Source organism: Brachyistius frenatus, unplaced genomic scaffold (assembly GCF_029030835.1).
Source record: "Brachyistius frenatus isolate BFR_SWC_R1_liver_20210118 unplaced genomic scaffold, ASM2903083v1 Contig_178, whole genome shotgun sequence".
Taxonomy (NCBI): Eukaryota; Metazoa; Chordata; class Actinopteri; family Embiotocidae; genus Brachyistius; species Brachyistius frenatus.
In genome coordinates this window covers 410,221-424,194 of record NW_027210777.1, presented here as the reverse complement: position 1 = coordinate 424,194, position 13,974 = coordinate 410,221, and the positions used below count along the sequence as shown (strand labels likewise).

The following is a 13,974-nucleotide window of genomic DNA, read 5'->3' as shown; positions in this document are numbered from 1 at the left end:
CATGTGAGGTGACTGAAAGCTCCTGATCACCTGGAGTGTTCCTTCCTCTCTGGAAATAGCTGCTGACCTCATATTGAACATGAGCTGAGTTTGTACCACAGGGGTCAGACGTATCAGAATGCACCATCATTGCCGTTTTCCCCTTAAAATGACTTGTCAAATTTTTTTACTTCCGGTTTTCAGACAGAAACACTCTTAACTTATTAAATTAAAGAAATATTCACATTATGATACAAAGTTTAAGATGTGGATGCTCAGTCTTATTAATCAAACTGGACATTACTGATCAGCCGTTGCCATGGTTTCTAACCTCTGATAGGTTGCAGTGTATGCATGTTCTCAGCTGACCTCAGTTCATCGTTAAACATTGAAGTGATGTGGTTGGAATTAGACAGTGTCCTCCTCTACATGGGACATCAGTGAGGGACTGTCCTGCAGCAGGTCACAGTTTATGAATACTGTCAACGACAGAGACAGAGCTCTGTATGATCATACACACAACAGATAATCTGTAAAACATAATTGAATCAAGTTTAATCTTTTTTACGTTGATCAAAACATAAAGTTTCAGTTTCCACCGGACAGGAAGTGAAAGTTTATCATCTTCAAGTCAAAAGTTCAATATTTCCCTCTGAGGTTTGGTTGAGTATAAAGTATGAAACTAAATGACATGTGAATACTACAGTAGAGTATTCATATCATGTATTTTGACAATAACGTGCAAACGACTGTAGTACATGTGGAAGCCCGGTGACAGCAGGGGGAGAGAGAGATCCTCCCCGGAGCAGGAAGCTGCTGCTCGGACTGCAGGAGACCCAGCGAGCAGCGGAACGACGTGGACCTCAGCGGGGATCATCCAGCATGTAGAGCAGTGGAGCAGCACCGACCTCCAGCCGACAACACGAGCAGCTGTCCGGGTGAAGCGACACGGAGCGGGGCGTGTGTTTTGACAGCGACCATGAAGGAGCTGCAGGGTTGCGGTATGCGCTCTACGGTGGGCTTTCTGTCCCGCAGAGAGCTCACCGGGCAGCCACTCATTAAGGAGGAGTTCCAGCGACGCAGGCTGGCCGGCTGCACCAGCCTCTACAAGAAGGACATGCTCGGACATTTCGGCTGCGTCAACGCCATCGAGTTCTCCAACAACGGCGGAGAATGGCTGGTGTCGGGTAAGTTGTCAAGTCCCCGTCCACTAGCTTACACTGCTTTAATATGTTAGCATGCTAACGCTAGCTAGCCAGCCAGGCAGTCAGCTGAAGCCCTCCTGGGCTAGCCGATGCTAAGTTAGCCTAGCTAGCCCTTCTTGCTTGCTAGATAGCTAGCTAGCGTGAAGCCAAACAGTGAGCAGCCCGGGACCCTGAACATCCTCACCGAGCCCGCCGAACTGCTCATGTTCATCCTGACGGCGGGCTCCCGGAACCACACAGATATTCGTGTCCTGAGAGGATTAAAAAAAAAAACAATCATCCGGCCTAGCGGGACATCCGGCTGGCCGTGTTCAGACTCCACCTGAGCAGGTAAGAAGCATCTGTTCAGCTGCACCTCGTGGACCGATAGGACAGAAAGACTAACAGTCCAGCACTAAGTCTTACACGCCGTCCTTCATCCTCCTCAACATGTTTAACATCGCCTGCTAAAGACTTGATTTCTGTTTCTATTCAGTCTGATGTCAGAAATCTGTAATCAGCCTCAGTGACGTCAGGAGTCTTTATCAGAGCCGCAACTCTCTTTTATCAATGAATGTATTATTCATTATCCTTCACAGTGTCCTGCAGTCCACTGATGCCTTTAAAATGTTTTCTGTCTCATGTCCAACCGTACAAAACAAAGATGTTCGGTCTCTTTACAACAGATATATGAAATGAACCAGACTGAGGGGGGGGACCTGCTTTCACTGTAGAGCCTCCCTGCTTAAACCGTCTCAAACAGTGTGTCCGTGTCCATCCGTGTCCCCGCAGGAGGAGACGACCGGCGGGTGCTCCTGTGGCACATGGAGAAGGCGCTCCACACTCGCTCCAAGCCGGTGAAGCTGAAGGGGGAGCACCTGTCCAACATCTTCTGCCTGGCCTTCGACAGCACCAACAAAAAGGTCTTCTCTGGAGGTAGGAGACTGCTGCTCCTCCTGACCTTTGACCTGGAAGTGATCCTGTGGAGGTGGAGGATTCTTCTGTTTGTAAAAAATGATTGTCACTGCAGGTTAAAGTTAGAAATATAATCTTCATGGAAACAGGAAGCAAAACAATTGGAAGAGATCAAATGTTCATTTTTACTTTTATTATATTTGAGTGGTAGAAGAGTATTATTGTATTGCATATAGTGTTGATGTAGGTTGAAGATGAGGTGTCGTCCTCTTCTCTATGATCCAGTCTGTGTTTTCTTCTACAGGAAACGATGAGCAGGTGTTTCTTCACGATGTGGAGAGGTGAGCAGACCGAAATGCAGTCGTCACGACGGTCAAACATTAAATAACGGTAAGTGACGTATTAAAACAACCCTTGAATGATCGTTGTCCTGCAGGAGAGAAACTCTGAAGGTGTTCCTGCACATCGACGCTGTGTACAGTCTGTCGGTCAGCCCCGTCAACGACAACGTGTTCGCCAGCTCGTCGGACGACGGCCGCGTCCTCATCTGGGACACCCGCGAGCCGCAACATGGAGGTACGTCGGGACGGACAAGAGGACGAGTCCGTTAGGACGGATGAGTCGTAACTCAAAGGCAAAAATAAACATTTAAGATGATTATTTGTAAATCTGAACAGAGGTTTGGGGCAGCCAGCGAGTACAAACGGTCTCCAGTATAGATGATGCTCCTATAGCTATAATAATAACTACTACTAATAATTATAATAATAATACATTGATGTCAGGGAGAGGTTCACAGCTTTACAATGTTAAAAATGCATCCTCAGGACTGTGAGGTGTGACTATATAGCAGGATGGCTGCCGCTCAGAGTTTCTAACATCTGGAATATCCTGGAATATCCTGGAATTCTAACAGTCTCTTCCAGACATTAAAGTCTGATAAAGATTGGATCATGTTTTGTTCTGGAACATCCTGGAGTTTAGTTTAAACTGATCAAACAGTAATATTCTCCCTGTAGTATTTTTCTATCCATTACTGAACTTGTTTCCTGAGTGGTTTTATCTCCTTCAGCTCATCAGCAATCACTTCAGTCAACATGTGATTTTTTTTTTCTTCCTGAAGCTGCTAATGAAGGCAAACATGCAGGAAAATCAACGTTTCAAAAAGCGAGTTGTAAAGTTAGTAAAACTCCTATTGATGTATTAAACTGTTGGAGAGGGAGCCCTCCATTACCATGACAACAGTAACATCTCATCAATGACAGGACATTGTCATTTTATTCCATTTAAGAAGAAATATTTTCATCTGTTAAAAAACTAATGTTTTGTCCTGTGAACTAGTGAATAAATCTGACACGAAATAGTTATATCAGCACAGATGTTTTTCATTAAAGATCATTAAGTTTTGTGGTGGATTTATATCAGCTCAAAGATGGTTTTCATTAGAGATCATTAAATGTTTTATCAGAGACCGTCGGGAAGTCTGAACTCTGTCTGTGAAGCAGCTCGTCCCTGCTGTCATTAAAAGCTGCTCCAGGTACAGTTGGTGTGTTTAGGTGACTGTTGGACTGAAGGCGGCGTGTCGTCCTCTAGGACGGGACAGTGAGACCTGTTGATAACTTTAAAACTGCAGAGGATCGTCTTGCGTGACGTCCTCGTCCTTCTATTTTAGAATTCGTCGTCAGTTGGACTAAAATAAATCCAGCAGCGTCTCTCTTCTATTTGTGCAGAAGGTTTATTGCTTGACAGGACGGACGCTGGTCTTCCTCACAGATAGTTTATAATATTAATAATAACATTAAAAACACGTCTTTCACACATAGTTTATAATATTAATAATAACATAAAAAACATATCTTCCTCACAGATAGTTTATAATATTAATAATAACATTAAAACCACATCTTCCTCACAGATTGTTTATAATATTAATATTAATAGTAACATTAAAAATGTCTCCCTCACAGATTGTTTATAATATCAATAATAACATTAAAAACATGTCTTCCTCAGATAGGTTATATTAATAATAACATTAAAAACACGTCTTCCTTAGATAGTTTATAATATTAATAGTAACAACAATAAAAACACGTCTTCCTCACAGATAGGTTATAATATCAATAATAACATTAAAAACATGTCTTCCTCAGATAGGTTATATTAATAATAACATTAAAAACACATCTTCCTCAGATAGTTTATAATATTAATAATAACAATAAAAACACAATTTCCTGTCCTGAATCTGAGCTGAACAGAAGCACCCACCTGTCACTCACCTGTCCTCTCCTGTCCCTCCCCTGACCTTCCTGTCCTCCTGTAGAGCCCTTCTGCCTGGCCAGCTACCCGTCTGCCTTCCACAGCGTCATGTTTAACCCCGTGGAGCCCCGGCTGCTCGCCACCGCCAACTCCAAGGAGGGGGTGGGACTGTGGGACATCCGGAAGCCCCGCAGGTGAGATGAGTCTTTGTCCTCCATGTCCATGACTGCCTGAGCAGCGTGTGATGCATGGTTGTGTCTGACAGCGTCCACCAGAGGGCGGTGTTACCTCACTGTTAAACCATTCAGTAAAATGACTGAAGTGTGTTCAGACACTCAGAAGTTCTTCTTCTGTCAAAATAGATGTTTTTTAAATCACATCCATTCAACACTAAAACAAAGTTCAGTCTCTTACAGCTGGAAATGTGGAGAAAACTCATTAAACATAATCCTCATTCCCATCATAAGACCACATTTCCCACAAACCCCGTCACTTCCTGTTGTTGCTGTGAGCTAGTAGCAGTTTGTTTTGATGGTGAGAGGAGAGGGGGCGGAGCCTTGGTAGTTGGAAATGAACACTTATTTTTGGTATTAAAGTGAGTTTTATTTTTAAAGGGGACTGAAATTCTTCCTGCAGAGCTTGAGTAGATGAATAGACAGGTCCTGATGATGATGATGATATTCTAGATGAATAGACCTGTCCTGAAGATGGTGAAGGTGATGATGAGGGTGATGATGATGATCATAGTGATGGTCTAGATCAGGGGTGTCAAACTCATTTTAGTTAAGGGGCCACATACTGCCCACTTTGATCTCAAGTGGGCCAGACCAGTAAAATCATAGCATACATAACGACAATATTTCTCTGTGTTTAAATCATTGGTGAAGGTTTTGGGTTTATAAACCCTATTTTAAGGTCTTTCTACAATAAACTAGAAACATAAAGACCAAAAACTCAGACATCAGCCCACTGTTTATCTGCCTGGGCTCTCCTCTGCAGATTCCCTCGCTTTGTGACGCGTTTGACGTCAAACGCGTCACAAAGCGAGCAGCGAGCACTGCTGCCTGTGGCAACGAGCGCTTCTGCCTCCGGAGCAGACATCGCATTTACGCTGTTTTTGAAGCAATTACTGGATCGATTAAAAAAAATTACTAAACGTTTGTACTCATAAACCTCCATATTCTCATAGAAATGCAATTTATGTCTTTCTGTAATTTTCACACTTAGCAAAGTCATCCGGCGGGCCGATCTGGACCCACTGGCGGGCCGGATCCGGCCCACGGGCCGTATGTTTGACACCCCTGGTCTAGATGAATAGACTGGTCCTGATGATGATGATGATGATGATGATGATAATCTAGATGAATAGACTGGTCCTGATGATGAAGATGATAGTTTCCAAAATCAGAGAACCGATGGCAGAATTCTCCGTGCAGGTTGTCCAGTGATTTCCTGTATTTTTTCACATGTCGAGGGGCGTCTTTCAGTGTGGGGAAATGAGCAAATGACTTGTTTGACATTTGCTTTGAGAATAAAGCTAGCTTGGTTTTGAAGGCTCTGACATTTGTGTATATTTCATGCACAAACTGGTCTTTCCCTTGCAGCTTCATGTTCAGCTCATTCATGTGTGTCAGTACGTCCACAGCAAAAGCTAAATCACAAAGCCAACCTGTGTCACTCAGCTCAGGAAAATCGTCAGCTTTCTCAAGTAGCTCCAAAAATGAGATAATCTCCTGTTTGAGCTCCCAACACTCGTTGACATACTTTTCCCAAACTTAACCAGCGGACGTTGGAGTGGTAAAGCAAGTCCTGGTGATCAGAGTCAGTTTCTTCAAGAAACTTAATAAACTGACGATGGTGAAGTCCCCTCGCTCCAATAAACTTACTTTTACAACTGGCTTCACTACGTGGTCGAGCTGCAGGACGGATTTACACAGTGCTTCCTGGTGGATTATGCAGTGTAAGAAAATGACCTCCTGCTCAGGGTTGTCCTCTTTCACCCTGTCCTGGATTCTTTTGAGCAACCCGACGTTTTTTCCAGTCAGATTTGGCGATCTGTCTGTGGTAACGTTGGTGAGCGTACTCCAAGGTAGCTGGAGCCTCTCGATGACCCCCAACACGCCGTCATACGAGTCCTCTCCCCGCGTTTTCCCCTTCAGGGATTCCACGGCCAAAAACTCCTCCGTTATCTCAAAATTGTCATTAATCCCTCTGATAAAAATTAAAAGCTGAGCGGTGTCCTTTATGTCATTACTTTCGTCCAGTGCCAAGGAATATAATGTAAATGACTCCGCTTTTTTGTTTAGCTTCCTAGCCAAGTCTTCGTCAATCAGGTCAACACGGCGAGTCACCGTCCTGCGTGATAAGCTAATTTTTTTCTAATTTGTTCTTGCTCTCAGGACACAAGATACCTGCTGTCTCTACCATGCACTCTTTGAGAAACCCCCCTTCGGAGAAAGGCTTGCTGGTCTTTGCTAATTTGAATGCCAGCAAATAGCTTGCCTTCGTGCTTGATTCTTGGATGACAGTTTGTTGGATAAAGGTGTTTTGCTGAGCCTGCAAACTAGCTGCCGACCTCTGAGCGGTCGCCGTCCGTTCCCGCGTTGGCTGGTTGTTAGCGCAATTAGCATGCTTGGTGGAAAAGTGACGGCTGATGTTGTATTCCTTTAAAACCGCAACGGTTTCTTGGCAAATAAGACACACGGCCTTCAACCGGACTTCAGTGAAAAAGTATTTAGTTGTCCGTTCCTTATTAAACACTCGGCACTCGCTGTTGACTTTTCTTTTCTTTGGCCCGTTCATTGTTGCAGATGGGTTCAGAGCAGCAGCAGAGTAACAACAGAGAGCAGCCCGGCCTCCGCAAAATCAAGTCAATGTATCACTGCGCCTAGTGCGCCACCTGGTAGACTGCCAGGTATTACAAGACAATGTCAAATGAATGCAGCCATAATTATGATACGATTTGATTTGGGCAATTCTGTACCAATCTTCGGCGGGCCGGATTAAAAAGACCCAACGGGCCGGATGTGGCCCGCGGGCCGTAGTTTGCCCACCCCTGGTCTAGATGAATAGACCGGTCCTGATGATGATGATGATGATGATGATATAGATCAGGGGTCTTCAACGTTTTTCAGAAAGTTTTTTAAATATGTTTGAACCTCTCCGTCCTCGCAGCTCTCTGCTCCGTTATGGCGGCAGCATGTCCCTGCAGAGCGCCATGAGTGTCCGCTTCAACAGCACTGGCACCCAGCTGCTCGCTCTGCGGCGCCGCCTGCCGCCCGTCCTCTATGAGCTGCACTCACGCCTGCCCAGCTTCCAGTTCGACAACCAGGGATACTTCAACTCCTGCACCATGAAGAGCTGCTGCTTCGCTGGGGACCGAGATCAGGTGGGTGGACAGTTGGACGGACGGGTGGGTGGACGGGTGGACGGACGGACAGATGGGTGGATGGACGGGTGGACACACTGCTGCTCAACACACTCTTTGATCCAATAGATCCTATAGATCACATTGATCCAATTGATACTATTGTATGTTACAAATATAGCGCTATGATATATTTCACATTTGTAAATGTCTGAACACTGGAGTTTGTAAGTCAAATTCACAGCCTTAAAACGTTCGGCTCCTTACATTAATGAATTATGAATTAATCATTGATCCAGAGCACGTCTCTGCTGCGTGTCTCCCACGGCTGTGGATGATGCGTGTCAGAAATAACATGATGTCGTCAAAAAGATAAGCCCAGAGGAGGCTTTGGTGAAACAAACTTCACGTGTTTTAATTCACTAATTCACAGCTGCTTCACAAGGTCAGTTTGAAGTTTCTCCTGCCGTCAGTCGGCTGCAGTACAGCTGCTCAGCAAAATCACACAGGACATTAAATCACAATAAAAGCAGAGCAGGCAGAGATCACATCAGGTGATGAGAAAAACTAACGAACCTGTTGTAACGTGACGGAAACACACCGGCCCACCAGCTCAGATGCCAACGCAGGAACGTGGCGCTGCAGGATGGATTGTGGATTGTATTTCACCTCTGAATGTGGTCTGAACAGATCAGACCTCAGTGCTTTTTGGGTGGGTTTTCCACCTGGACTTTTGCTGGCCGCTTGTGGTCAGATCGCATGTGTCCGGATTGAAACTGCCAAATGGAAAAAACAGGGTCTGTGTTACGTCTCGTCACGCACTGGAGGACTTTCTCACAATGCTGTGAGACTGGTGGAGAAGGGGTGTGACATTCCCGCTCGATGTGTCCTCTGAGAACCTGAGGACAAGCACACAGGTGTCCACTGTGTCCACTGTTCACCTCAGGGGAAACTCAGGGGAAGACGAGATAACTCGAAACAGAAGTGTGTGACACCTTCCGTCTCTCCGTTCTTCTGTTTCCTCCTCAGTACATTCTGTCGGGGTCCGACGACTTCAACCTGTACATGTGGAAGATCCCCAAGGACCCAGAAGCAGGTGAGTCAGCAAGTTTTCTAGTACTGCATGTGTACAGTATGTGTACCCTGTGTTTACTGGAACAGTTAGCTTCAGTTAGCTTTGGAGAGGAGCTACTGTAATGACTCTCCAACAAACTCGTCGTGTTTTCCTGATGTGTTTCAGGAGGCGCGGGGCGCGTGGTGAACGGGGCCTTCATGGTCCTGAAAGGTCACCGCTCCATCGTGAACCAGGTCCGCTTCAACCCCCACACATACATGATCTGCTCCTCAGGTGTGGAGAAGGTCATCAAGGTAAGACACGGACACTGTCCTCTAAGTGTCCTCTAGGTGTCCTCTGAGTGTCCCTGTATCATCCTCTGACAATGCCCCCCCCCCCCCCCATGTGTCTGTCCGTCCTCTCTTCACTGATGTCCCCTGTGTGTCTGTCCGACCCAGGTGTGGAGTCCCTACCAGCAGCCGGACAGTCTGGGGGACCTGGAGGGACGTGTGGAGGACAAGTCCCGCAGCCTGTACACCCATGAGGAGTACATCAGCCTGGTGCTGAACAGTGGCAGCGGTCTGTCCCACGACTACGTGAGTCAGTCCATCCAGGAGGACCCTCGTATGATGGCCTTCTTCGACTCTCTGGTGCGGCGAGAGATCGAGGGGTGGAGCTCCGACTCCGACAGTGACCTGAGCGAGGAGGCCATCATGCAGCTGCACGCCCGAGGACGGCGCTCCACACGAACAACGCCGGCAGCCCCTGCTGCCGTGGCCGCTGCGGCGGCCACTGTCGTCGCTGCCACTGCCGCCGCTCACCACAGTGACTCCGACAACTCTGACTCCTCCTCCTCCTCCCTGGCCGGACCTGAGGCCTCAGAGAGGGAGGAGCCAGCCGGGGAGGAGGGGGAGGAGCGTCCCAGGAGACGCGACCGAAATCAGTCCGGCTTCCTGGTGAACGAGGACTCGGACTCCAGTGAATTTTGGCTTGACCCGATGCCCCGTCCCCGGTCCCCCAGCCCCAGGGACAACTCCACGCTGTCCAGCCCCGCCTCCTCTCCTTCACTGCCTGCTGGACCTTCCAGCTCCTCCCCGTCCACCTCCAGCTCCAGCAGCGACGATGAGGAGCGGCGCAGTGCCGTCAGGCGCCGCAACGTCATGCGGCGCCGACGCATGCACGTGGTCTCCAGAGCCGGGGACCGACCCGAGTCCGTGCAGGCGCTGTTCTCCGCCATCGACTCCTGCAGCTACCCATCCATCTCCGTTGACGACCTGTCCTCCTCCTCCTCCGGACAGGAACAAACCCAGCCCCTCGGGGGCGGAACCCAAGAGGAGGACAGGTGCCTCAGCCCCTCGGACTTTGTGTGTCCGAGCCCCGTCATGTCTCCCGAGAGCCAGGACAACGAGGACGGGACAGAGAGGAAACAGCTGGAGAGACGTCCGGCTCGCTCGGTGGACGCAGGCAGGACTGAGGGGGGGGCGGAGACAGAAGCAGTGGCAGACAGCGGGGAGGTGGGGGAGACGGTGGCAGCGGCGGCAGACGGGACCTCTCAAAGCCGCTGCAGCCCTGGGGTCAACGGGCGGCACCGGACTGTGGCGCCGCCCACCAGACACACGGGGGACACACCACACGTGTCCTCGGAGTCCTCGGAGGAGACGGACGTCCTGCCTGGAGACGGCCGGCCGCAGAAGGACAGAGGACAGAGTGCTCTGAAACGGACTCGCATGGGCTCAGAGGAAGGCGGGTCAGGCTCCTCCCCCTCAGAGAAGAAGCTGAGGACATAGTGACATCAGACAGGAAGTGTGTTTTCTAAGGTTTCTACTGCGTTTTTAAGTTAGTGTCACGTGACCTGAGAGCTCAGAGAGACAGAGTCAGTTTTTGTTTGAGGCGGAGGAGTCGGGTGGAAGATGACTTTCAACCATATGACACTAACGGTTTTATTTTCATGCAGCAGCAACGCTTCTTAAAGCTCCGCCCACCACATGGAGCTCCTTCCACCATAAAGAACCTTTTAGTTAGCCTCTGATGGACCTGCAGGAGCTCCGTTTGTAGAAACGAGTTCTTTACAACCAGCTCGCTTTGTTTTCTTCTGATTAAAGAGTCTTTTGTTCTCCAGTAATGAAGCTGCATTGTCTTCCTCAAATGTTTCCTCATTCTGGAGTCGTAGAAACGACTCCGCCATCGTCTGCCGCCATGGCAACTACGCCTCAACTTTCCTGTGAAAGAAGCGTGGAGCCTGATGAGGCGGCCGTGACCCTGAGAATATTTATTATTCATTTATGGATGAATCTGTCATAAACTGTCAGCCGAACCGACGACATGGAGGGTTCAAATAATTTAACATTATTCAGATTATTTAATATTATTCATATTTTAAATTATTCAGATTATTCAAATTGTTCAGATGATGCAGATTATTTAAATTGTTCAGATTTTTTTTACATTATTCATATTGTTTTAGATCATTGATTATTTTAGATCATTCTGATTATTTGAGATGATTGAGATTATTTAAATGATTCATGTGATTTAAATGATCCACATGATTTAAATAAGTCTGATTATTTAAATTATTCATACTATTTAAATGGTCCATAATATTTAAATTATTCATACTATCTAAATTATTCAGAAATCACAGCCTGATTTGTATCTCTGATCCAACAGACGGTCTGTATGGATAAATGATCAAAAGACATGTTCAGTCCTCTCTGGGTCACTGTCTGACCACCAGTGAGCAGAGCTAAGAGTTCAGGCAGCTAAAATAAATTCAGATGTGGACATTTATTCTGCTCTCAACTGGTGAATTTACATGTGTAATTATGATTCAGCAACATATTTGTGTCTCAATGCTGTCAAAAATGAGCTGCAGCTGGATATACTTTAGACCACCGGGTGGCAGCAGAAACAAGCTGTGAGCACATCGTTAAAGTGATATGGAATAATAAAACAATTCGAATAGTTACTTTATTATTTTAAAATATATAGATTATAGATTAATTAAAATAAGTTCAACACAGTTTAATAGTCTTAAAAGAGGTCAGCCATGGGCATCACGACCTGCAGAGGTCAGAGGTCGACTGAGGTCAGGCTGACGTGCAGTGGTCAGCTGTTTGTATTTCCTCCTCATCATCACACTGAGGTCACTTATCTGCAGGAAGTCAACATCCTTCATTTCACCACTCACCTCCTGAGTGTTGTTTACTGTGTGACAGAGGTGCATGCTGGGATGCATGTGGCTTCGTGATGAGTGACAGCTACAGATACATCAGTCAGCTGGTTTTGGAGTGAAATGTCATCAGACGGTCTCATAGAGGAGAACAGCACTGGGATCATATTAGTTCAGGATCAATGCTGTTCTGATTCCCTCCCTCTGAAGTCTGAAGGAGCCAACTCATCCTTGGAGGACTTCCAGTGAGCAGGTTTAATTACATGTACTGTAGGTGTGTTGTCCTCCTCTGAGAGCTGCTGAATATCATAATAAATTAGATCTGGAACCTCAGCCACATAGTCCTGATGAGGTTTTAAAATTTAAAGTATTTTCATGTTAACTTCTTTTTTCTATATTTAGGTGGAGCCACAAGTGACCATATTTAAATGAGCTGGGGAGGAGCGAGGGGCGGATCAGACTGAGATGACCTGCCCACCTACACCACAAACCTGACTGCACCTCAGGCCTGTCAATCAACCAGCCCCACTCCCAAACATATGCATGTTAGAGTCCTAATATTAAATGAACGATGAATTATTTCCAGAAGGACCAGAACTCGGCTCAGAGGGAGGGAGTTTTTCTTATGACACCATTAAAAGCCACAATGTCTTTTAATGGGAGTCTATAGAGACAGGCCCTAGTGGTCCTCAGTGGTACTACAGATGGAGTCTATGGAGACGGCCCCTAGTATTCCTCAGTGGTATTACACTTTAAAACTTCACATGGCATAGACTGAAGTTACGCTCACTTTTATTTAGTCTGTCTGACTGAAACCAAACATAGAAATGAATCACCATGAACGACCAATAGGGGTCTCCATCAGGAAACCCCTCCTCCCCCAATCCTGTGAAGCTGCGGACAGCTCCATTTTCAGTGTCTTTTAATCAATCAATTTAATCAATTTTTTGGCTCCTCCCACCCTGCTTTATATCCTTTTAGCCTTGTCTTTATCCTACACTCCTTCTGATTGGCTCAAGATGATGACCACAAACCAAACACATTTACCAATCAGGGGGCTGATCCCGGTTGTATTCCATACATGGCTCAGACAGCTGTGATCTGACTCCCTCCAACATGACTGGAATACTTTGGGAGCGAGCCACCGACCGGAGGCAGATCCTCCGACTCCTCGGGATATTCTGGGATGAATTCTGTCACGCTGACGTTGAGCAGCTGGAAACTCCCCAAAACAAACGGAGCGGAGCGTGCCGCCACAACAGTTAGACCCGGTTTCAGTGGCTCATTCAGAGAGTTCAATGATGCGGTTAATGAGCATCATGTGCTGCAACCAGTGTGTTGATGAGACGGACCGTCGGAGGTGGTGGAGCTGCACTGAGGGGGTCGACCTCCGTCAGCCTGGTAACAATAAACTACTACAACAGATAACCATCAGATCTAATTATTGTTATTCATCTTCTCAGTTTAGGATGAAAACATCTTATTCTGATGTCCAAGATAGTCACACTTTTATAACTAATGAAATGTTTACCTGAAGACTAATGAAATAGTTATTAACTGTTACACCTGATGAACAGTTTCCATTAATTGTAAACTGAATGAATCGTTGCTTTTGAAATGTCTGTTGGCTAATTAGCGAATGCAAGTGTTTGTATCTCCACACTGTTCCTAACGAGCTGCAGTCAGCTGATTCTGGCTTTCTGCTACCATCACACTTTCACCTCCACTTACTGCTGCTGTTACTACTACTGCTGCTGTTTCTGCACCTCTGCTGCTGCTGTTGTTACTACTGCTGCTGTTACTTCACCTCTGCTGCTGCAGCTGACTCTCAGGCTGCTCCCTCCAGCGGGTCGAGGCGGTGAGCTGGCAGTCTGCGCCCGTCAGTGACATCACTTTCCCAAACACTCACCGCTGGAAGTTTGTCCATATATGGAAGAGCTCCACTTTCCCCTGTCAGGGCTTTCCCGCTACCCTGCCGTGTGTGTGTGTGTGTGTGTCTCTCTCTCTCTCTCTCTCTCTCTCTCTCTCTCTCTCTCTCTCT

At 46.8% G+C, this 13,974-nt stretch overlaps 1 protein-coding gene across 1 annotated transcript; it reads left to right on the top strand.

Moving 5' to 3' along the window:
- Positions 1-725: 725 nt before the first annotated feature.
- On the top strand, positions 726-10,883 carry dcaf5 (ddb1 and cul4 associated factor 5). The gene is made up of 9 exons (XM_069717669.1): positions 726-1,166; positions 1,956-2,099; positions 2,383-2,419; positions 2,515-2,654; positions 4,405-4,534; positions 7,515-7,728; positions 8,737-8,803; positions 8,948-9,075; positions 9,220-10,883. Exons 1-9 carry the CDS (start codon positions 959-961, stop codon positions 10,546-10,548), a joined length of 2,397 nt encoding a protein of 798 aa, XP_069573770.1. The 5' UTR covers positions 726-958; the 3' UTR covers positions 10,549-10,883.
- The last annotated feature ends 3,091 nt before the right edge of the window (positions 10,884-13,974 follow it).

Bases quoted from the DNA above. Each gene is read 5' to 3' on its own strand.
- dcaf5 (XM_069717669.1), top strand. From the start codon at position 959: ATGAAGGAGCTGCAGGGTTGCGGTATGCGCTCTACGGTGGGCTTTCTG. The intron at 2,655-4,404 runs GTACGTCGGGAC...GTCCTCCTGTAG, and splicing joins CCGCGAGCCGCAACATGGAG to AGCCCTTCTGCCTGGCCAGC. The intron at 9,076-9,219 runs GTAAGACACGGA...TGTCCGACCCAG, and splicing joins GTGTGGAGAAGGTCATCAAG to GTGTGGAGTCCCTACCAGCA.